This window comes from Engystomops pustulosus, chromosome 8, assembly GCF_040894005.1.
Source record: "Engystomops pustulosus chromosome 8, aEngPut4.maternal, whole genome shotgun sequence".
Taxonomy (NCBI): domain Eukaryota; kingdom Metazoa; phylum Chordata; class Amphibia; order Anura; family Leptodactylidae; genus Engystomops; species Engystomops pustulosus.
In genome coordinates, this window is record NC_092418.1 from 26,872,794 (window position 1) to 26,897,952 (window position 25,159).

The 25,159-nt window shown below is 42.6% G+C and overlaps 1 protein-coding gene and 1 long non-coding RNA gene across 6 annotated transcripts; one reads left to right on the forward strand and one right to left on the reverse strand.

The window, feature by feature from the left end:
• LOC140074997 (uncharacterized) lies at positions 1 to 5,265 on the reverse strand. Of its 2 annotated transcripts, none has more exons than XR_011849325.1 (3): positions 5,079 to 5,265; positions 2,656 to 2,823; positions 1 to 1,271 (listed from the first exon to the last, which is right to left on the reverse strand). It is a non-coding gene; the product is annotated as an uncharacterized lncRNA (long non-coding RNA). The 2 variants fall into 2 exon arrangements; XR_011849326.1 differs by lacking the exon at positions 1 to 1,271 and adding an exon at positions 1,867 to 2,535.
• LOC140074994 (BTB/POZ domain-containing protein KCTD5) lies at positions 5,206 to 24,765 on the forward strand. 4 transcript variants are annotated; one of them, XM_072120401.1, is made up of 8 exons: positions 5,206 to 5,510; positions 13,270 to 13,378; positions 15,487 to 15,578; positions 18,171 to 18,266; positions 18,538 to 18,654; positions 20,161 to 20,286; positions 22,087 to 22,144; positions 24,182 to 24,765. In XM_072120401.1, exons 1-7 carry the CDS (start codon positions 5,280 to 5,282, stop codon positions 22,129 to 22,131), a joined length of 816 nt encoding a protein of 271 aa, XP_071976502.1. In that variant the 5' UTR covers positions 5,206 to 5,279; the 3' UTR covers positions 22,132 to 22,144; positions 24,182 to 24,765. The 4 variants fall into 4 exon arrangements, with proteins under 4 accessions (XP_071976502.1, XP_071976503.1, XP_071976504.1 ...); XM_072120402.1 differs by lacking the exon at positions 22,087 to 22,144 and having other exon boundaries at positions 5,212 to 5,510; XM_072120403.1 differs by lacking the exon at positions 18,538 to 18,654 and having other exon boundaries at positions 5,213 to 5,510.
• Positions 24,766 to 25,159: the final 394 nt, after the last annotated feature.

The following is a 25,159-nucleotide window of genomic DNA, read 5'->3' on the forward strand; positions in this document are numbered from 1 at the left end:
TTGTTGTATGTATTGATGTACAGCCATGAATGTGAATAATTATTGTAAACTATATTTTACAACTTTTTTTTTTTTTTTTTTCCTTTTTCTGGCTTTATTATATAAATTTTCTATTTGGTCAATGATTTAATCATATTTCTCATAATTTAATTGAATTTTTTTTTTCTTTTCCAATTATTTGTGCCCCTAGATGTAGTAACTGAATGAGGAATTTTTCACATATGCTCGATTTAGTCTTGTAATAAAAAGCATGTAGGGTTATAGGTGTACACATTGTCAGTTTCTTTATTCGGGGATGTGGTCAAGTGCTTTCTTACTGTGGGTGTGTATTCATGGACTTGGGCCCAGGATATTGTCAGGATCTTTATTTTGATATCATTTCACACAGAAATCTATTGTTGAATGCTGCATACAAGGGGGTCATGGGATGGAGAAGTGTAACCCAAGGAGGTCAACGACGGGTTGGATTTCCCATGGTCCAGGTTCAAACCACACATCCATATGGCAGCTGCATAGCCACGGAGGGGACATCCTTTATATAAAACTCTCCTCCGCCCCTATGACTCCATATTTCCCAAGAAGGGCACCTGCCCTTTAAACCTATGTATGGACAGGAAGCAGAAGAGGGGGTGAAAAGTATCCTCCCCACATCCTCCCACCAGTGTGCTTCTTGTCCCTACAGAGGATGGGAGGAAGAAATTGTCTTTTCTCCTCAAAGGGCAGAGGGTGGGGGACGCTCGCTCGCTCGCTCACTCACGCAGCCGTAGGTGGCTAAGTGTTCTGAACCTGTTCCCTGGGCGAGCAGAAGGTCTTGGCGATCCACCTGCGGTCTCTAAAGGAGATTGTGCCCAACATGCGGACATCTAGGTCCAGAAGTTTTGACGCACCGAGGAGGATGGGTTCCACAATAAGGTATTTAAAACAGACCGCGGACGTCCATTGATTACAATATAGTGTTGTGATTCTAAGCATTATACTGTATGTATAATATGTATGTGTGGTGTTCTCTCTGTGCTTTCCATCCTCCCAATGGCAGATGAAACACTTGGCTTTTCTCCTTCTGTGGTGGCCGTAAGTGTTGCTGGTATCTTCTTTTCCTATATAGAATTCATATTGTACGAACTTTGCCATGTCAGTCTATCCTTGTCCCCTTAGTCATGAATACGGGAAAAGGAGGAGAAAGCAGAAAAACCTAAAACAAAACCCGCTGAGAAATCCAGCAGGCGCTGTAACATGTATTTCTTTTAGATGCCAGACTCTTAAAAAACAACCTGATGAGAGAAGAAAAGACATTGTTTATGGACAAATTAAAAACCTTTATTGAGGACAAGTTAGTTTCTTCCCTAGCAACAGTGACTTCACAGGGGCCCCTGTGTAAAAAACAAAACAAAAAAAAAAAATCCTATATAGACCGTTCACCTGGACTCAGAACCAGATGCAGACTCTAACTCATTCATGTTCTCGTATGGAAAGCAAACCATGCAATCCTTATGACCAACCAGTAGAGTCTGAGACTAAATATCTACCACGTATACTTGAGCTGAAAAACTTGGCTTACACTATTTTTTTGCTGAAATATCCCGGCTTATCACTCGGCTTTTCAATACCCCAGGCAGGTTCTCTTCTTACTTGATGTGCACCACCAGCTCCAGGTCAGGCGTGCATTGCCAGCGCACAGACGATGATGCCAACAAGCGGCAAGAAGAGGACCCGCCTGTCGTGTCGAAAAGGTGAGTTGTTTTGGGGTTTTTTTTTTAATGTGCAGGGCATACTGGTGGCTTACTAGCTATACTTGGGGGAGGCTGTCACCAATGCCTTTCCCATCCTAGGCTTATACTCGAGTCAATAGGTTTTCCCAGTTTTGTATTCTTTTTTTTGTTAAATATAAGCACCTAATTTTATAAGTATATCCTATTGAAGAACTAGGAAAAACTCCTGAGGGCTTTTTGAGAAATGCTTAGCATAGAATAAGAGGTTCCAACTAAATCGGGTTGATCTAAAATTATTTCGGGCTCTCAAAACAAAAAATAAGTATTTTTCCCATCAACAAGAATCTGAAATAACTTCTCGTGTGAGTGGCAAGACCCAAAGAAGAAAATCTCAATCGACAAAAATTTTAGAAAGAGACTTCTGTTTGATACGGAAGAATCAAAACTTTGCAATCCAAGTAACAAAGGTAGTTTAAAAAAACAAAAACAGGAGCTCTGACAAACGCAGCCAGACGCACCTTATGGCTAAGGCAGTGGAGTGGAGATTTCAAAAGCCAAGCTTTGTAGCATACCCTTCACTGAGGGAATACGTTTTTGGTCCGGACTTGGATGTTGTCCTTCAAAAAGCAGTGGATAAAAAGATGAGATTTCCATAAGTTGAGGGGACCCAGAAGAAAAGTTCCTTTTGAAATCCTAAAGAATAGAAGGATACTGTGGAAAAGGGAAACCAGGATGTAAAAAAAACAGGATCCAAAGAGTCCAAACAGATGCAAGTCCATCAGGTTGGGTGCACACTTTTTAAACCGACCTGTGCGGGGCCTTTTGGCTGGAAGAAATAAAAAAAGTCCTTAAATTACCGAGAGCTTTGAGCAGAGTTGGAAACGCTGTAGAGAAACCCCGTTACACTGAAAAACCAACACATCCACATATGACAACTGTTTCCTACCTAAAAAGACAAGGCGGGCCAGGTCCTGCTCTCTACTGCCCCTCTCTTAGAAGAAATTCATCTGGGTGGAACAAAACATTCTTGCTCTCTGACACCTTTCTCCAGGGTATCAAAAATACAGCGGCTGACTTCCCAAGTAGGAAAATGTTAGACCCAAACAGCTGGTGCCTGAAAGAGGAGATTTTCCATCAATTAACAACACTGTGGGCAACTCGGAAAGTGGACTTATTAGTGTTACAGAAAAATACCCACATTTCTTTTTGCTAGATGCCTGGGAAACAAAGGAAATCTTGGATGCTTTCAAAAATGGAACATGTAACTAGTTTACGCGTTCCCTCTGATTCCCTTATTCCAAGGGTTCTTCAGAAGATACGCCAAGATGAATCCAGTCATCTTCATCCGTCCATTCTGGCCCAAGAGGAGCTAGTTTCCTCTACTAGAACAGATGGTCATCTAGGATCACATAATCCTTCATTCGGAAGTAGATCTGTTGTTCCAAGGGCAAATACTCCATCCAAATCCAGAGAAACTACTGTTTGCAGCCTGGATCCTGAACAGGAGTTCCTGAGGTCCAAGGGCCTATCGGTGAAGGTTATAAATACACTCCAACTACATGTAACTAAATAGATTACATGTGATGAGTGGAATGTTATTTAAAATGTAAGCAAAAAATAACGTGCCGCTCATCCCATGTAATCTATTTAGTTATATGTAGTTGTGGTCTCCAATTATTTTGGATCTATCGTTTAAGAACTCTATATCCAGATGGTCTCAATGAAGTCATAGAGTCTACATCCTGTTAACATTTGATTTATAATTTGTAACATTCAATATTTTTAAGCACACGTCATACACTTTTCATATACCTTATAATAAAAGTTCTGTAGTATTTTTACGATAGTTTTTTTAAAGAGTAAAACCAATCATACCAGTTTTATACCTTTGTTATCACATCACGCATAGCACAATTATAGTATATTTATGAGATATATTTTAAAGAAGACAGTTCTACCGATACCAAAAAGACAAACAGTACCTCGAAAGACAGGATGCCTGATTAGCGGAGACATCCTGTCAAGTTTTGAAAATCCGCTCCGAATTGTCAATCAACCTGATGTCATTTCCTTTTTAGATGTATATATAAATGTGTTCTTAGATTGTAAGATTATGAAGTTTTTATTGCCTGAAGAAGATCGAAAACGCTTAGCAAGTCGTAATAAAGACATCGCTTTTGATCTTACCTGATCCGTATGCAGCACCAATTTCTCTTAGACTCCGCTAAACCTTGTGCTTAGATCCCAATATCCTCCGGGCGCGTTAACATGTTCCGTTAGCGCCGCGTTTATAACGAGATGCTAGCGTAAAGTGGAGGAATTTGGGGCGATCGCATATGCGTTTCCAGAGAAACGCATGCGATCTGGTTATTAATCGCATGCGTTTCCCGGGAAGTAAAGATCAGCGGGAACTCGCCTTGCTCAAACATCTCAGCCAACGGCATGCTTGACAACAATCTCCATTTGAAATGCCCATTACCTTGACAATAAGGTGAGCCCCATAAGACATATTGTCACACTTTTTTAATTGAGGATACACTTGGATCAGATGCGCTTCTCTTTTTTTTGTTTCCTTTTGCTTGGTTTAACTTCTCCCTATCAACGAGAAAGTAAACAGCATATCCCAGTTACTTCTGAAGTGGTTTTAGGTGCAGTTTTGTTAATTTAACAGGTGAAAGACATGAACTGAACAGGTGAATTTGATTTTGAAGTGGAAACTTGTTCAACAAATGTCTTTTACCTGTTAAAACTGCACCTAAAATCACCTCAGGGTGCGTTCACACAATGCGTCATGGTTTTTACACATTATAAAGGCTTCAACCTTGATCACATACTGAGGTAACATTGCGTTTCCATTGCATGTGCTAAACCGCAATGTTACTTCAGCATGTGATTAAGGTTGATGCCTTTGCAATGAGAGTCAAAAATGCGTCAAAAAACGTGATGCAACACATGGTGTGAAGGCGCCCTCAATGCTAATTGCAATTTAACCTAGTTGCACCCCGAGTTTTTTTTTTCAGAATTAGCTCCAACTTCAATCGTGTTTCAAAACACATTTCAAGAACAACAGGTGATCGCCGCTTCAGGGCGCATTCCACTGGCTTCAGCCTTGATTACATGCTAAGGTTACATTGCGTTTCCCCTGCATCTGCTAAAACGCAATGTAACCTTAGCATGTAATCAAGGCTGAAGCCAGTGGAATGCGTCAAAGACGCAACGCATCATGTGAACGCGCCCTCAGCATCTAATTTTCTAACTTTAGTTTTGAGTGATCAGCCCCAATAATCAACCCTTAATTCGACATTAAATGTGACATTACAACTATAAAATGCACAGCTAGACGCGGCAATGGACATCAGGATGAATTACATGTTATTATTTCAATATTATTGAAGCTTTTTGGACGTTTTTGTGTTTACTTCCGGCCAGCGTAACAACTAATTCCGTCCCCCATCGTTTGCGCCGCTTCCACTTCCGGTGTGGCGTCACCAGCGCGCCCAGCCCGCAGGAGGGGGAAGCTATTAAAGCTTGGACACTTCCGGGACTGTCAGTGGCAGGCTGGTGACGGATATGGCGGAGAATAGTTGCGAGTTAAACGGGTCCGGGGCATCGATTTGCCGGAGGTGCGCGGCGGTGACCACCCCGGGGGAGAGGGGCAGCACACCGGGGGTCGTGTCTAAATGGGTCCGGCTGAACGTCGGGGGGACGTGTTTTCTGACCACACGGCAAACTCTGTGCAGGGACCCGAAATCCTTTCTGTACCGGTTATGTCAGGCGGATCCAGACCTGGACTCTGATAAGGCAAGTACCGGGGCAGGACGAGGGGCAGCACTGTGTGCCCGGGGCACTGCCAACCTGTGGAGGCTACACGTATAAGGAGTATATAGTATATATCATTAGTATATAGCTCCTCTATGCAGGAATACTGTATATCTCTAGGTAGTCATAGATAGAGGGGCAATTGTGCCAAGAGGTGGCAGGGGTGAGAGTATTGTGTCCCCCAGGGCACAGGGCTGGATAGTTTTTTTCAATTCATATTATATACTACATAATTACAATTATCCTCAATGGAAGACACAGAAATCTAGTTGCAGGGGATCCAAGATATTCTCGCGGTGCCCATGGGGTGTACCCTGCCCTATGCAATGCTCTGATAAATTTGCACCACCTCTAGGACCCCTCTGCTGGTCAGACATCTATTACTAATCCTGTGTTTTAAAATGATGGGGGTTTATACTTTACTCTTAGTATGTTAGGGAACAATTTATAGGAATGTTTTTTATATGCCCGTAGCTTCTTGAGATGGGCACTAAAGTGTACAAGTCTGATTTTGTTATGGTTCCCGTTAAGGTGTTATATTGGGGAATCCTAATTATGATCCTGTTCCCTAATAGAGGTCTGGAAAGCTGGGCAGCGGTTGTGGAGATTCATATGAAGAAATTAACACCTACTTAATCCCAAATAATGGGAAAAATCAAGACCAAGACATGAGCTTGATACATATAACTTTTATTATGAGACTTTAAAAGAACAGCAGTCAGTTATGAAGCAGACAGTTAAGTTACCTCTGCTATAGCATGATACTATAAGTGTAAACAATGTGTATTTGTATGACAATGCTAAGTGAATCCTAATAGGATAGTCAGATAGGACTGAGTCTCAGTATATACCGTATATACTCGAGTATAAGCAGAGGCCCCTAATTTTACCACAAAAACCTGGTAAAACCTATATTTTGTTTACTCGAGTATAAGCCGAGTTTGGGTTTTCAGCACATATTTTTGTGCTGAAAAACTAGGCTTATACTCGAGTATATAAGGTAGGTAGAAAAAAATTATCTCTATGCAGTATGCGGGACTCTGATACTCTGACCAAGTGGTGTGGAAAGCTAACACATAGAAATGAAAACACCATACAAAGAAATGAGAAAAGTTTAGGATCTCAACTGTAGTGATGACAGGTGTAGGGAATAGGTAGCAAGGAGTTGGCAGAGATGGGGTATTGTCGCCAATTTTTATGGTGTAGGGTTGTATCCATTGTTTGAATGACACTCATTAGGATAACATATAGCATTTATGGTGGAAAGTTTTATGGTTTTAGTTCACCAGTTCTTTTCCTCATCCTTCTACTTTTACTATATCTGGACTAATATGGTCTATTATGGCGAGCTGGTTATTTGTCATGTTGGTGCCTACTTGTATAGCCAAATATTATACAGTGGTGCACAGAACAAGATCCCATCTTGACACTTTTTAATTTGCAAACTTTCCTGCCTTAAAGGCGTTGTCCACTTACACTGAATTATTGATCTGGTTTATGTAATGAAGTTGTACAACTTTACCATATACTTTCTGTATCGGTTTTGTAGATCTCTGCTTGCTGTCCTGCTATAGAAAGCTTCTTTGTTTAATTCCAGTCATAGTCACGTAATGTCACACTGCTGCACGAGCCGTTGTCAAAGAGTAAACAGAGGTGTGTGTGATATAGCGGCTTGTGCATCACATGACAGTGGACGGATTTCGATCGACTGGAAGTAAACATGAAAGCTTTTTATAGATGGACAGCAAGCAGAGATCTAGAAACCCATGAGGATGTGATACAGAAAGGATAATGGAAATGTATATAACTTTTTATTACAAAAACCATAGCGATTATTTGCTGAAAGTGGACAGCCCCTCTGGTTGTTCATGGTCCCCCGTGCAGCCTTTTGGAGACTGTTAGGTTGATGCTATGAAATGTCCTGGACTCTATTGTCAAAAAAGTTTATTTTTTATTTAATTTTTTTCTCATACCTGTTGCTTCCTGGATTGTGCCACGGTCAGTGTATTTCAGTCCCTTCTAGTGGCTTAGTGGACCCCTGTCAAGTAGATATTGAGTTCTTGGTCCAATACTGTGTGAACTATGTTACTATGTCACCCCCTTCCTCCTCATAGGCTGTAAGCTCTTGTGAGCAGGGCCCTCACCACTATTGTTTTATCTAATTACTTTAATACTCTAATGTTTTGTTTTCTTTGTACCTGTTCCCCCTGTACAGCGCTGCTGAGTATGATGGCGCTATATACATAAAGCTTTATTATATAGCTGAAATTCTGACACAATCAAGAATCATTGTATGACATTTCTATTGTCCAGGAAAGATGGAGGAATATTCCCATCACCAGGCATTGTCACACTGCTGCCACCTCCACATATCCAGAAAATGAAGAAGCCACATGTTGTTAGGGGTTTCAGCAGTCAGACCCTGAGTGATGCCATAACCTATTGTCCATTTACTTCAGTTTCTGTAATGGAGAGAATGTTGAAATGCAAGTGTGTAAAGTAGCTGCATCTTTACACAAAGTATCCAGTATGTTGTAAATATTTGTCACTTGTCACATTGTAGCTTTGTCACATGCATTCTACTCTGTGATGGGATCTCGTGTCCTAGTTCCCTGCTCAGTGCTGGTTGTGTGGAGAATATGGAGCGTGTTCCTCACGTAGTGGCCTTGACGTGGTAACACTGAGGAATGCTGATGGCCACCTTGGTACTCGGGGATAACAAACAAAACTATTGAAATGCACAAGGTCCGCTTTGAAATGCAGTGGCAAAGTTTAGGTAATTCTCTTTGTACGGACCTTTAGTTCATGCATAATTTATCAGGGTCTGATAACCTTGTATTACAGCTGATGGTAAGGGGTTGGTAATCTAAATCCTGCCTACTAGGTGGCACCTAATAACCTTTATAAGATACCAGGGTAGTCGTAGAAAGGCAATGGATCATATGGGTGTAGCGTCTATAGTGTAGACTCCAATCCATTGAATGCCAGTCACTCAGTTCTTTTTTTCTAAGGTGGATTACTGTTTTGTAAAATTTGCTTAAACACCATCTATCGCTCTTAGTTGAATGTGTGAAGTTTGTGATGGGGCATGTAGCGGGGCACCATAATGTTTATGGAAACTGACACGAAGGGTTCCTGTGGAATGTGAAAACCTACTGTATGAGGCTTCCTGCACATGAACTGCAGCTACTCTGGCCCCACAAACGTTGTTACATTTTGCGGGTCCTGTATCCGTGTGTAATTAGGTTCTCATCTGTATTTCTGCAAAAACAGCAGTCTGTGTTTGCAGATGAGCAAAGCTGGTAAATGTCACTGGCTTGTCTCACACCGTTGATGGGTCACATAATTGCGTTATGACAACTGATCCACAAATACGAATCGCCTGCGAGTCCTCTATGGGGCATCAGTATTTTTTACATTGCTTTAGATGTCTAAGAGGAGCCACAACCACAGGCAGGAATATTATCTGCTCAGAGATCCATGTGGCGGCTGTAGAAAACTTAGAGGGTGCCTTCAGACGTGGCCTTAACGCACACCTTCTGAAACTTATTACAACAGCTTTGCAGAGAGAGATTTGCCTAATTGTAAGAAAGAAGATCCTTTGCGAAATTTACAGAATATAGTGTGCAGGAGCATTGAGGATATGACTGCGATATGGGAATTTATTATTTTTTTTTGTTAGATCAAACAATATTCGAAACTGCCATCTTCTCGCACATGATGCATTTTGCAGTAAGTAGAGGTCTGTAATTCAGTGTTATTCCTCTTCTGCCCCTGATCTGCCCAGAAAAGCTCTTGGCTTCTCCAAAGAGCAAACTTGTCAGACCAGGTCTTGCTGCATGGGGTATAGACTGCATACATCTACAGGTGTGTATATACATGCATAGTATACTAACCTACATTCCTACCCCTTCCCCCACCACCCCATGCATATCACCCTGTCATGACTAATTGCTTTATATGTTAAGACTTTAGCTTAGTGAGAAACGCTGCGGCCACAGTGGAAACTTTATAATCTAATCTTCTGCCTAGAGGAGAGGGCCGGGGTGTCCTTACTTAGCACTGAGTTTTATTAAACCAGAGAGATGTCACATAAGCTAGAAAGCGATACCCGGTAACCGCAGCTGAAGACTGATAACTGATATAAGACTAATCTCCTAAGTATATACTGTATACTCCATGGTGGAGATCATGACAAGCACCAGCCAGGCAGTCCTCCTCGCCCCGTCCCATCAACAGGAAGCAATTTTGTTTTTCTCAAATGTTATAATTACATAATGCAATAGTGGTTTAACCAGAAAGTCAAGACCTAAGTGCATGTAATAGTTATGGAGAATAGAATATAAGGCGGGATTGGAGTAAGGATCCACCAGGAGCGTGGAAGCATCCATGATGGCGGCTGTGGGAATAATGCATATGGGGTAATGGCTTGTAAGACAAAGTGCACGTGAATAATTTATCCTGATCAATAGTTCTACTGATCATCAGAGTATTAGAGAAAATGCTGTGTGTGCGGCGGTGCTTGTGTATGTAAGGCATAACAATGCTGGGGGTATATTTATAAGGACTGTCCATCAGTAGAAATATGTGTCTGAAACAGCGCCACACCTGTACATACAGGTTGTAGGTGGTATTGCATTCCTATTCATTGTCATGGAGCTTATCTGCAGAACAAGGCTGAAGGGAAATGTATGGGCCTGTAGTGACTTGATGGCTTTTAAGAAGTGACCTTGAGATTTTCCATGGGATGAAGCAAGGGGGATACTTGTCACCAGCAGTAAAATGTCTACATTCTCTATAATGAAGCAGAGAAGTCATTTACATGTAGAATGGAAATCTGTCTGTATTGGGGGAAATCTTTATTTAGATATGTAAAGGAGGCTCCGGGTTTTTGCATATTTCCGACATGGAGATATATTTGGATTGCGCCTCTCTGATTGAATATGGACTATTTCTGGGTCTCCTTTGTGTGTGAAGGCAAATTGCTTCCATTGATTTGCCTTTGAAATGGATCTGGCCCGGGGCCTAAAAAAAGATCATCTTTATGATGGGATTGTGGATCCTGTATTTGTGTGTGAATGTGCAATGTCATCATCCAGCTTTCAGGTTCATTGTGACTGGACTGACATGGAGATTTGTCTGAGACCTCAGAGCCCCCGAGGCATCTAGTATAGGAGAGCCTGCACATTGTGCTTTCTTATAAAGTGGTGTGTGTGTATATATATATATATATATATATATATATATATATATATATATATATAGGCATTGCTGAGCTTTCCCTCTGGTCTCTACGTGGTGATGGTCTTCACAGCCAATAGGAATAGCCTTTTGTCCTGCTTGTCAGGGAAGGAGCAGAATCTCTGTTGATGAGAAGACTTCTCAACACAGTAGAAGAGTATAAGGGTCTATATACTAAATTTTACAGATCCCAACCCCTGCAAAATAGATCAGCAGCAGCATCAGGAGGGAAACAAAAATGCTAAACATTTTTAGGCTTTGTCCTTTTGAAGGGATAAGGGAGAACAATTTAAGGGGCTGACTGGTGGGACCCTGACTAATCACAAGAACGGTCCCGCAGCACTTTGCACCACCTATGAGGGCACTTAAAAGATTGTATCTCGTGTTGTTGTTACTTTGGAGCATCGTGACAAGCACCAGAAAGCTGTCAGCCCGGCAGTCATCCGCACTGATCATTGCCGCCCCATTTAATACTATTGGAGCCCAGCAATGCCGTTCTAGTGATCAGTGGGGGTCCCAGCAATCGGACCCCAAATGGTCAGATTGTTATCCCTTAACCAGAATACTTAGTGCAACAACTTTAAAAGTTCTATCCTGCACCCTCATAATAGATGAATAATGGCTATAAATTGCCCTAGATCACCAAGGACCATTTCCCATAGACTTTGGATGTATTGATAGTCAATGGCCGACCTGACATTTTTCCATGTTTGGAGATTTTTATTTTTTTAGGATTGATTCCTAGGACCTGTGCTTTGTGCCCTGTGGTGGGGTAGATCCAGGCGGCTCAGCTGGTGGACATGGCGTGGTATCTGTTTGTCAGCCTGCCTCGTCTTCCATAACACAATGATTATTATCCTCTGTAGCGAGTGTCTATAAGATACACAGGGGAGACGCGACGTCTGGAGAATACTTGATTTATTTAGAAGCCCTCGGCAAGATGTTAGCAGCCGCTAAATGAAAATAATGACATGAAAGCATCTGCTCTCCTGCCGTGTATGTATGTGTTGTGTGTCAGGGCTGGGGGTGCATATATCTATATATATCAAAAATGTGCGGATGAATAGATAGCGAATCTTGTGTTACCATCTCAGATTCTCTATCTATAACCCACCAGAACATTGATAATAATATCCACATGATGCTCTGTCTTGGGCGGTTGCTTCTTTTAGATGAACTTTTTTTTTACTTTAGGCGTGTGTCTATTATTATGTATATTTAGGGGATGCGGCTAAGCTGCAATACTATGTCCAGCCTGCAGTAAAGGGTGTTGCACACAGTGTCTCCTGGTTTGTTTGGATTTTTCTGCCTCGAGCCATAAGATGTGGTGGAGGCTTGATCCAGCGGTTGTCTATCCACCCCCCACTCCCAGTTTTCATTAAAGATGCTTTACATTATTCATGTTATTTGTCTGCTTTTTGCAAATGATATCCTGTAGTGCGGCTGCTTTGTGCTTTTCTGGGAAGTCTTTGATGTCCCATCTTTATATAATGGTTTTATGGGCTGCTTCCTCTCCATGTACAAAACGCCTGTCTATATGATTGGAAATCAGACCGAAATGTCTCCTCCCTAGAACATCCCGGACTCTTCCGCCCCAGGAATTGTATATTTTGGCTTTCAGCATAATTTGGGATTTTTGTAGCCCCTTTGGTTGGGCGTCCTAAGAGACTATGCGCTGGGTCCTGCGTCCATGTTGCTGCTCTATTCATTAGGGAGATGCTTCAGCACTTGGCTATCTTGCCGCCATAGATTTAGGATTTTCTTGCTCCCTATACCTCTAAGACCTCAACCATATTGGGGGCGATGATCTGGCAACACAAATTATCGTCTCCATATACATCTGACACGAGGGCGCACCACAATATGTGCAGTAAGAGCTATATTAGCTTCCTATGGAGAGGGGAGGGGTGAGGAGTGTCACTCCATCATTTCTCCTCCTGACCATGTGCTTTGCCCAGGTTATGGCCGGGTGTGCATGGAGCCTAATCTATAGGATAGGATAGGACATGCACCTCATATTTGGTATCCAATGACATTGCAAGTGCAGGTCTTGTCAAAGTGAATGTTATCTGAGCCTATGCAGTTTTCTACTTGTCCATTGTATAGCAACCCCATACATACATGCATGTCGTATTCACCTACTGACCGAGTCAGACTGGTTATCAGTGATCCAACAAAGACTTGTGCTCTATACATGAGTAATAGAAGAGCCACCAGGCGGTAACCTCCTATACAAGCCTCCATTGTCAGGCATTGCCTATTGCTATCCTGTATAGCCTGAGGCTGTATAGTATAGAATTACCTTCAGGAGACACACAATGAGCCGCCATAAGCTGCTTTGCCATCTTGCAAATTATGTTTCCATTGAATTATACAGAATGTCCTTGTATTCCGCAAGCTCGGAAACTTGCAGATTTGCATGTGTGAATGTACCTTTCTATTATATCCATATACTGGGTCCATTACATTCATTTGATATCTTGTGTGCTTTGTATTACAGGATGAAACGGGAGCCTATTTAATAGACAGAGACCCCACATACTTCGGTCCAGTATTGAACTATTTGAGGCACGGGAAGCTGGTCATAAATAAAGACTTGGCTGAAGAAGGTGAGTGCCGTCTAGATGCTATCACACAATGCTAATCATGGAGGGCTTGTTATACAGCTGCTGCACCATTGCCTCAAAATTTGCTGTAGAAAGAGTCTCTTCACATATTGGTAACTTTGCTGTTCATGCATAATCTCTCGCCGGCTCTGAGAATTGGGTCTTCCTGGAAGAGGTGTAAATGCAGGCAGCATGAACCTTGCAGATATGGTTCCAGAACTGGGTCTGTTTCCCTTTGCTACTGCTCATTCCTTTCTATATGGCGGTCACAAGCTTGCCGCAAAAACGGCAGCGGTCTCAACGCACCATGTCTCACTTAGCTCACTATGGAGAGGGGTGAGCAGCACTTGCCCCCTCCCTCTACACCCAGCTGAAAACTGGCCGCCAACCTTAAGGCTTTAAAGAACGTTTATGGGCAGGTGTTTTGATACTGACCCTTTGGATAGGTATCAGGTGACTGGACCGTGCACTATATGGCCAGAACCGGCAAGTTGTACCATGGAGGCCATGTCCATTGTATAGCGGGATTTCTGGATATTTAGGTTATCACAGTATAATGTACAGGATGCAATAGTTGCAGCACTAGAGGAGCTCCAGAACCAATCTACAGACAGTCCCCTACTTAAGGACACCCCGACTAGTTAAAGACTGACCCCTCTGCCCACTGGGACCTCTGAAGTCTCTGGATGGTACTTTAGTCCTAGACTGCAATGATCAGCTGTAAGATGTCTGTAATGAAGCTTTATTGATTAATCTTGGTCCCATTGCAGCTAAAATTTTGAAAAAATTGTCACTGGGGCAAAAGAAAAATTTGTCTGGAACTACAATTATAAAATATACAGTTTCGACTTGCATACAAATTCAACTTAAGAACAAACCTACATAACCGATCTTGTACTTAACCCAGGGACTGCCTGTACTTGGGTGCCACAACATCTGTGAAGTGGTAGAACCTGTTTTGTCTGCAGACTTTCCAAGGCGTGATGGTTTCATGTTAGCGTCTCGTGTAGAGATGACAGCGGAGCAGGACTGTTGACAATCAGTCACTTCCTTCTATAATCCCATAACCTCATTATCATCATCACACGGTCAGGATCTCACACCCACCCTCGTGTTACGTAGGTCTGTGGCCGGCTTGGTGTACATACAAACTTTGTAGTCATTGTGTTGTTCCTTATTGTTTCCACACAATACAGGGTGGACAGGCGGCCGGCAATTATAGACAATTACATGGATTATTCTGTTGTGTCCACTCTGCTTGTTCAGACCTGCTGATGAAATCCACATGTGAACATGTCCTAAAGCTTGTTGATTTACCTTGGCATATAGCCTACATTTTTGATTGGTTACAGGTTCCTATTAAAGGGGTTTTCCAGCCTGTTGGTGACGTAAGCATAAGAGGGGTCATCGGTATCGGCATGGTACGATTAGCTGATTCCATCTGCTTTACATGGTGTAATAAACAGACCTGGAAACCGCTGTATTCTCAGTGTAATGGCCAAGCTGGGTTACTGCAGATCCTTTCACTTGAATTGGAGCGGAGATGGACTTGCCCAGAACAGAGCAATCCTGGCTTAAAACAGTTTTTCCCTTAGGGTGATTGCTACATGTCCAATTTTCTGTCCGTATTAAGATAAACTGGTTCTAAGCAGCCAAACGCATGATAAACGGTGAAAAACGGCCGCATTTTTTAACGGACTGAAACCACATGCATGAAAACGGGACGTGTGGCATCACGCTTAGGTGACCTGGCCTGTAAATAAGATAAACTGGAACACTCCTATAAAAAAAGCAAAGCAAGAAGATCATGTTCCTTCAATCCTTGCTCTGGCTCCATATTTTTGGATTTCTTTCCCTTTCATCCCCATATTAATCCCATGATGCCTCAGCACAGCGTCACAAAGGCAGATGGAGCTAGTTCCATTTGTCTGCACGGTGGGGATGGTTTATTCTAAGAAAATCCATAAGTTCAGGGAGACTTAATTCTCCTAAATATAACCATGTGATACTATCTTGTTTAATGTTATATTGGTAGCATTTGTTATAGGCCGTGATGCTGTTTTTGGAAGAAATAAAACTTTATTTAAATTTTTTTTGCTTCTCCATTGCAGGTGTCCTGGAAGAAGCGGAATTCTACAATATCACATCCTTAATAAAACTGGTAAAGGACAGAATAAGGGAAAGAGACAGTAAAACCTCACAGGTAAGGCACCCTGACATTGGTCACAGCATTAGGCTTTAACAAGGGTCCTTTTCAAGGTTTCAGAAATCTTCCCTACCCTTCTTATGCTGCAGCCTATTCTTGAATTAGAGTAGGAGTAACAATCGATGGCCCTTGAAAAGTTGAGCTGTGGACACAGCGATTGGCCTCTTGTCTCTGCAACCTGAACCGATCAAACATTGACAAGTACTAGAAGAGTAATTCCGGCACAGGAGTGCAGAGTATTTAAGCATTGTATAAGTTGAGCTTTATTTGCAGTGGTTGATGGCATGTTTCGGAGTTGCCTACTGAATTTCCAGTTTACCCTTGACTAATCGTTACTCTAGCACTTGGGATCAGCCGACAATAAGCACATTACAGGGAGGTTATTAATAGCCACAGCGGTGACTTTAAGTATAAGGTCGTATGGGGATATGGGTCAGTCCTGAGCAAGTGTGATGATCCTGCCAGCAACACCTACACTAGATAGGATCACACGTGATCCACACACTGCTGCCTGTAGAAGTGAAATCCTATACGGCATTGGAGTCATAGCCCGGTCTATCAGGAACAAGAAGTCAGAACAATGCAAGAACCTCATGAATATGCAGGACTCGCTTGGTGTGAGTGACTCACATCCGCTGAGTTGTGTACAAGTTTACAAACCGTTTTTGTAACATTGCTGCCATGGGATAACCGATACTGTTTACATATTTCACATTTATAGGAAGGACATTTTATACCCTAACTGTGGGGGCTGCTAGTTTAAGGGTACATTCACACGTGGTATGCCCGGCGTGCGGGCATACCGCCGTGTGCTGGAGAGGTGGTGACCCCTCCTCCCTCCATAGAGAATAGCGGCACACGGCCGCACACACGCCTTAAGATAGAGCATGCTCTATCTTTTTGCGGTGTGTTGGCCGGATCTATGGGGACGTACATGCGGCCGCAAATTTGCGCCCGCATGTACGTCCCCGCAGACGGCCATGTAAATGAGCCCTAATAGTGTAAAATCTGTTGACCGGTTCCCTTCACGTTCTCCAAAAAAAAAAAATTCAGATAAGGAATATAAACTTTCATTTAAGACCATTGAAGTTGTGATTTGACCCGAACCCAATTAAGTGTAACTCTGACCCTCAAATGTAAGGGGGAAAATCCAGTTCTCAACAAAAATGAAATACTACTTTACATGTATATACACCCCCCAGGAATGGGTTGGTGAGACTTGTTCTAGCAGTAAGATCATTATATTAAAGGGGTTTCCCCCTTACTTTTGTTGATCAGAGTTAGTCTGCTGGGTTGCGCTCCTCTTCCCCAGCCCCTTCCCGCAGCAAAACTATTTCAGCGCTTTGACTCGTAGCATCAACAATTTGTTCTAGGACTGCTGGCATTTCCATAAACCCAGGGAAGGAAAATGCACAAAATGTTCCTTAAAAGGAAGTCCTCCGCAGCGGCAGATACTGGACAACATTAACAAAGTGCCCTCAGTATATGTTTTATCTCCACCAGAACAGACAAAACACTCATTGAGCCGAGATTATGTACGTCACCCAGATAATGACTCTCACATCTGTGCCGGCACTTGTAGATGTCGCTCACGTGGAGGAGGGTCCGGGGGTTGCTCAGGATTATTAGCCGGGAAAGATTTTAACAGAATCTGTGCAAAAAAAGTCACGTGTGTGTGATCATACCTTATAATTCTACAAGGGTGCTACACCGGTACCATGATGGAACTTATCAATTCAGACATGGTAGTGTTTTTTTTTTTTTTTTACCAGAACATCAAAACTTCAGTTTTTTGTTGGCCGACCATCTTGTGTGGCGCCTACCTGATTTATTGCTGACTTGTATTAGAGGTTGGAGGATTGGCTAAGTTACAATTCCCCTTTAAAGTTGGTCCACCTTGATCCAGCGTGATAAACCAGGGACACTTGCACGCCGGAACAGTATTAACTATTACACTTCCAGGGTGGCTGTTCGTCCAGCAGAGGACGTCCCTGCATTATATTTCAATATTATCCAGGGACTCCCATCCTCTGCTCTGTATGCAGCCCGTGGTATCAGGCCACCATATGGCACTTTTTTTTTTTTTTTATCACGATGGGTTTTGTGAATACACTTCCTTTAATGAAATTGAAAACCAATGCTCCTTCCATAAAACAGCTGTTCTCCTGACCATGGGTAATGTGTGGTATTACCTCTACACAGCAGCATTACCAGCACATGTCATGGTCAGGAGTGGTGCTGTGTTTGGAAATAGACTGACAGGTTTTTTTCAATCCTTAGACAAACCCTTTTATCCCCACTGACCACTTAGATCCCCATCCGGATCCTCAGAGTGAATGAATTCCCTAGATCATCTCCAGCAATCCCAAAGACTCTCAATGGAATGGCCGGATTGGTGTCTGGGGAAATGGGATTCCCATTCTTGTGCCCAACTGGGGTCCCCAGTCATCCAATTATCAATGGGGTAAACATTTCTGACAACCCCTTCAAACATTGTCTAGAAGTTCCATTTGAGATTGTGTCCTTGAATGACCTCCATCTACAAGTATTGCACTAATACCCGGTGATCTTCCTTTCCCTTCTCATCAGGTGCCAGTGAAACACGTTTACAGAGTCCTGCAGTGTCAGGAGGAAGAACTCACCCAAATGGTGTCCACAATGTCAGACGGCTGGAAGTTCGAGCAGGTAAACTGGTAGAGATCCTGGGTGCGGGCATTTGGCCGGCAAATATTAGCGATGGGGACTTCATACACATGCGGTCATCATGCTGCATATTCCCGGTAACTTTACTTTCTTTGAGGGGGAGGGTGGTTTGTTCCCAAATCTCACAGGTGACCTGATCTGTGTCATTGCAGGGTGAAAGCCCTGTAATGTGCAGATAATGGTGTAGTGGCTAGGGGAGAGGCAGACTTGCTGTACGTCCCTCCTAGTTACTGTGCGTTTGCTCTGGTTGCAGTTTGTCAGCGTAGGTTCCATGTATGGATGCGGGCGGGATCATCAGTCAGAGTTTCTTCTCATTGTTTCCCGGGAAGTAAAAGTGGAGGAGACCTGCCTCCAGAAGTGCCCCGGCGAGGTGTGTCCCTTTCCTCACACTGCTATACTATCCCCCCCCCCCCCCCCCAAATCTTCCTTTCTGCACCCCTCTGCTACATGTCCACATGCATGGCCTTGCATACCGCACTATGGGGGGACCTAATGACTGTGTGTGTCTCAGTGAACCCACTGACTGCCTAACCCTTAAGCTTTGGATATGGCGCCTTCTTCTCAGCTGGGGTAAAGAGGGTTCTTTTAACATCGCCTCCTTACTTGGTTACTTTGTTTAAAATCTTGGGGTACGTTGTATGTGGCTGATAGGACAAGGATTTCGGCACAGGTGGTTTCCCAAAACCTGCATCGAATCAGCGAATGGTCACTTTCCTTGCAACAAAAAGTTGCCATGGGGTATTTTTTTGTGAACAAAATATTCTAATGGCTTAGTTTTCCTGCACATGGTTTAACCCCATTGAGTCCAACACTACCTATAGCAATCCTGACCTGCACTTACAGCAGACTTGGAATGTGCACCACCACTTAGGGCTGTTTTGGGGATTTTTGAATGGTTTAAAAGGTTCAATTTGTTAGCACTTGGCTTTGAGTACATGTTCTAAAATTTTGGTTACCTGCTTGGTAGACAGTGAACATCTTTATATTCCATCAATTCTCTTACACTATTTGGCTAGGATCTTGCTCGACTTCTGTTAGTATATTTCTAAAGCTATGGAGAACAACTAGGTGGGTCATAAATCCAGAATAACTCTGGATCAACAGAAACTACTTACCTGTAGATGGGGTCAGTGCACACGCCCAAGTCTGACCCCCTCTAATTAGGGGTTAGTGCACACGCCCAAGTCTGATCTGACCTGTGTTTGTGCGTTGTTCGGATTAACCCTACAGCTGGACTGAACAGACATTAGGGTTGTGTTTTTTGGCCAGCTGTACTGGTTTGGGAACAGACCCAGGGCTTGGGTTTGTCGGACTGCAGGGCAACAGTCCTTCATCACAAAGACCACTTTATATTATGGGACCTTAACCCCTTTCCCATATCGACAAGCCATTTACCAAGAGTGTCAAATGCCTCCACGATCTTTGTACTGTTCTCGTTTCCCTTGAGTGAAGTTCAGGGTAGAACATTTATTGTTTACTAGGATATCCGCTACATTTCTCCTCCACATCGTATCCTCCACTGAGCCTGCATGTGTATTGGGGTGCAAATAGCTGCATGAGGGTTTTGCCTTCAGCTGTGGGAGATCTATAGGCACCCTATATGGTCGTTTTCCCGGGAGAGGGGAAATTGAAGATTCCTGATCATTGTGGGGTGGGACACTACGATAGCCCCCCCCCCCCCCCCCCCATACCCCTCAGTATACATACATAGACGATCCCTTATGGATTTAAACAATCTAATCAAGTATAACGTGTGATGGTTCCCCCGCCGGTGTTTGTCTTGCTCACCCTTACAGTGGCATTTGTCCGCTTCCAGTCGTGTCTACTTGCGGTTTCTCATTTTCTTTGACTTAATCAGTTTTTTCTTTTTCTTAAGCTGGTCAGCATCGGTTCTTCCTATAACTATGGAAATGAAGATCAGGCAGAGTTCTTGTGTGTCGTCTCCAAAGAGTTGCACAATACTCCATATGGCACTACTAGCGAACCTAGTGAAAAGGCAAAGGTAAGTTGTATGCCCCGGGGGGAGGAGGGCTGTGGGTTGAAATATTTGCTTTAGCGTCACTTTATTCTTACCCCACTAAACTACCAGACCTCTGAAATATTTCACATTTCCCTATAAAAATAAATAAATCTTGCCCCAAATCATGAGAAAATGGGATGAGGAGTCATATTTGGTGGCTACAGGGGTAGTGTCGCCTCAGAAGCACTTATCTGTAGTTCTATAGGACCAAGAAAACTTTTTAAAGATGTTAATCTCATTTTTCAAATCCCATCAAGCTTATAGTTGTTACATTTTTTTTTTTGTATAGCTAAACAGGTGAGATTTAACATGAGAGGAAATTCTAAAAAGGACATTTCATACCCTGCCTGATGGAGTAAAAACCTGGTGACGCGTTCTAATTAAGGAAGTTTTTGACATTTTGGCTGTTTTTTATTAAAACTTGAAAATGACACCACGCTTGACTGGGCAAGGTCTTTTCTTTTCAAGGTCATACATCCCCTTTAAAATGTGGTCATCACTTGGCATTCCCACCACCTCGGAAATGGTCATTCCTATTAAAGGGAGGGATTTAGGCATTCCAGCCCGTCATCTATCGATTGGAATAGAGTTCCTCCTTTACTATGCATGTGTACACATTACAATGTGCCTCCCATGGACCACTTTAATTAAAACATCTTGCTATTAACAACTCACTTCTCTATTCTCATCTTGCACAAAGTGTGGAAATCTTATTCTTTATTATAGTACCTTCAAAACTGAAATATGTATAGAATATCCATAGTATCTGCTGCGCCTGTAGAGTAATTCCAGGTCCTAGCTCTCTGCAGAGGGACCACCACATTCCTATTTGCCCGTTCATTTGTTAGATTTCCATTAATTTTGCTGCCAAGTAAGATGTGAGGGTAACAATGAGACCCCCCACCATCTGACTATAATTTTGTGTTTATGTAGCTTGTATGGGGAAAGCAATGGACAAACCTTCTTTCAATTCTAACATTAATGTAGTCACATGGCTGAGGCTGACCTATGCCACATTCATCCATGACTGGTAAAACTTGGGTCAAGTTTATTCCCTCTTTAAAGGGAACCTGTCACCAGGGACCTCATTTTCACTAAAGACAGAAGCCCATTATTGCTGCATTGCACATCTGTTTAGCATTTGCATTACAATATAATTGTGTGTTATAACTTACCTTGCACCCTGACAGAATCCTTTGTTAAGTCCCAGGGGTTGGCATTGGTTTGGATGCTTTTCTGCACTCCTCAGCTCTCAGCCACTACCTGAGTTTGCAGTCACATGTTTTTTGAAATGCAGCCAATCCCTGAGACTAAACAGAGGATTCTGTCTGTGTTTTAAATTGCCTTGCACCCTATTATATTGTAATGCAACTGCTTAGAGAAGGCAGAAAGGCATGTTTGAAATGCAGCTGTAATGGGCTTCTACAATCTGTCCTAAGTGAAAGTGAGGTCCCTGGTGACAGGTTCCCTTTAAGGGTGCTCATAACACTATCTATATCTCTGGCTCTGAGGAACTGTCTTGTGTTACAAGGATTTCTCGCCTACAATTCCCCTTTATATACTCCTTCTGGGATAAGAGGCAGCATCAATCGAAAGCCAAAGCGGAGGTTCAGTTTTAGTCCGCAGTGATGACATCTAGCATGCATTCATACAGGTTGTGCTCAGTTATTGCGCTGCTTTAGTGCATTTTGTGCTTGTCTTCTTTCTTTTTCTTTTGTTTGCACTCACAATTTTCTGTTTCCGCTCCTTTTCTTTGCACATGCATGCTGCATGCTGGTACAGAGTGAGGACGAAGAGACGGATTACGATATGAATGACTCAGATTAAGTTTAAGTTACGGGTGAGCGCTGGCTTTCCTGCTCCAACCCCCCCCCCCCCCCCCCCATCCTCCAGATCCGAATCCTATACCCACTATACTCATCAATTCTCCTTAGTTGTGTCTGAACACATTGCATTTTGGGTTTGACCAGAGACTTTTACTACATTGAAATTTTTTGTCGATTTCTTTGAATCTCCGTAGACTCTTGTCCTGCCTTGTCACCCACCACCAGCCATGTAACAGCTTTAACTGTAGATCTGGATCTACCTCAGATCCTGGGAACTAAGCATCTTAAAGGATTGTTTGGCATTGTCAGTAGCTCACATGTTGGTGACAAATCATTTTAATACCAGTGACTCAGCATTGCATCTGACATCCTACTCTGTAAGCTACTGACTGCCCTAAAACTAGATGCTTGTCAGTTTTCAACACCATAAAGAATTGAGTAGGTTGTGTAGTGTCCTATCTGCAGGCAGCATGTTATAGAGCAGGAGGAGCTGAGCAGACAATATATAGTGTCCTATCTGCAGGCAGCATGTTATAGAGCAGGAGGAGCTGAGCAGATTGTACATAGTGTCCTATCCGCATGCAGCATGTTATAGAGCAGGTGGAGCTGAGCAGATTATATACAGTGTCCTATCTGCAAGCAGGATGGCTTGGGTTCATCTCTATAAAACCTGCAGATTGGGTTGTATTATCCTGGTCACGGGTTACCATTAATGTGGACATTCACATTAAAACGGAATTTGTAAATGGAATTTGACAAAACAACTTTTTCACTTAAAGGAATGGCTGAGGATTCTTATTAAATATAGATGCATTATAATGTATTTTTAATTGGCTAATAGGTTGTAATGTGCTTACAGGGGATATTGCAGCAGAATAACAGGAAACCAGAACTTTGTCAGAAGCTTTATGGCTGTGTAAGAAGAGAACCAATTTGTATAAATATAAGACATTTCTGTCATCACAAACCAATAGGAAGCTTTAGTTTACATTTCTTTTCCCTTCATAAGGAGTCCAGAATTCTGTGATTATCCTGCCTTGGAACACTGTATCACAAGTCTTAACCTTGTTCTGTCACCACTAGAGGGAGCTTCTCTCCATGCTCCTTACATACCAGTGGGTTTAGGTTTAAAATTAGGTGATATGACTGGAAGGCCTCACTTGGATAGCCATACAGCCATGAGGGGCAGAAACTTTTGACCGAGTTAGGGGCCAAGTACCCCAAGAAACTTTGCTAGGGTTACTGTTGTATTAGGCTGCATTCACAAAGCCGGGGTGGGAACGTATATCTGGCCGCAAGTTTATGGCCGGGTTATATGTTCCCATATACGCCGATGGTGACCCATCGGTGTGGCACTGTACACAGGGAAAAGATGAAGCATCTTTCCCCGTATGTATGGCCAGGCCGCGCCATTTCCGGGTTAACATGCGTCTGTGAGTGAACCCGAATACTGTATTGTAGATGCATGTTTGGGATGCTTGAGCAGGTGTCTTGCTTCCATCTGAACACCCGAGTTATCCCTGGGCTTATACCAACAATTTTGTAAATGGTGTCTGGGGAGTGATCACACTGATTATATACTGTCCACCTGAGCCATCGGGGAAACTTGTATATGGCTTATAATTTCTGCTGCACTCCACAAGGTTGCATATAACTTCTTGTATTCTTTCAGACTAATGTAACTCAATAGATGTTCTCATATCTTAGAGGAAAAAACACAAAATAAAATAAAAATCCCTCTCTAGAGGCGCTGCCATTTCAGCTCCGAAAAGCCAATCGTTGGTGAAGTCCCATTTATTCACAAGTGACCTTTGGGACCAGTTATTGGCTTCAGTGTTGTACATTTAGGAAATACATCTGGCTAACCTGCATTACCAGGCAGAGCCCAGGGTGGCGCTGTTTCTGTTGAGAAATAATGTGTATATAGTAGACTGCCCACGTAATGTCTGTAGCAGTGCGTATCTGTAGTGCATTTCCTTATGTATAGTTTCCTGCGTGTTGGCTTTACCTATCATTTTCCCATATTTCACTTGTTTTATATTGTCTTCCAGATCTTGCAAGAGAGAGGCTCCCGAATGTGAAGTGTTTAAAGAGAAGATTTTGACACCCCCCCCCCTTTTTTTTTTTAAATCTTATTCCAAGCAAGCAATGACCCTGCGGAGAGTCTTCACTGTAAGAGGCCACCACAAAATGGCCGTCATGATACCGTGTATTGTATATGTGGTGGAAGCTTCCGTGTTTCATGGGGACTTGGTGTTGAAAAAAAACCTCTGAAGCGGGTTTATTATAATGCATCTCTTCCCACGGTTTTTATTTGGCTTTATTCTAGAACCTTTTGTACATTGGTGGTATCACTGGGTGACACGGCCCGAGTTTATCCACCACGTTGCCCTTAATCACATCCTTACGGCTTTCTACTGACACTACATATGACCCCCCATTGATACAGTCCTTTATTGTAATTTTTTTTTTGTTGTTTTTGGGACATCTTCTCTAAGCCAGTCACTTCCAGTTTCATCTATGGTTGACCCACCCATAGTCTCGGCAAAGGGAGCGCGGAGCACGTCCCATGTTATCTGTAATGGTCTCTTTGCTGCGAATAAAGGGTCTTTCCATAGTATTCCTACCTTCAAAAGGGGAAAGGTTTTTTGGTTTTCTTTACACATATATAAATTTTGTTTTTTTATTAAATTTTTTTTTTTTGGGGGGGGGGGGGGGGGTTGATTTAACTGTATTATATTATCTTCCTAGCAGATATGTCTTGGCATATTGCATGTTCAGTAAGGAATGGATTATAAATCTTATAACAGGCAAACTTTTAAGAAAGTGTTTCTTTTTATATATATAAAAAAAAGGGGTTTTTTTTTGTGCATTTAAGATAAAGAAACTGGGAAAATGTGGGAAATATTCCTTTCATAGAAATCTGGTCTCCCAAATTTGCTGCATATCCATGTAGATTGTTCTTCCTCTCACTTAAATATCTGTTCAATCTCCTTTTATCGACGAAGTCATTTTCTCAGTCTGTAATT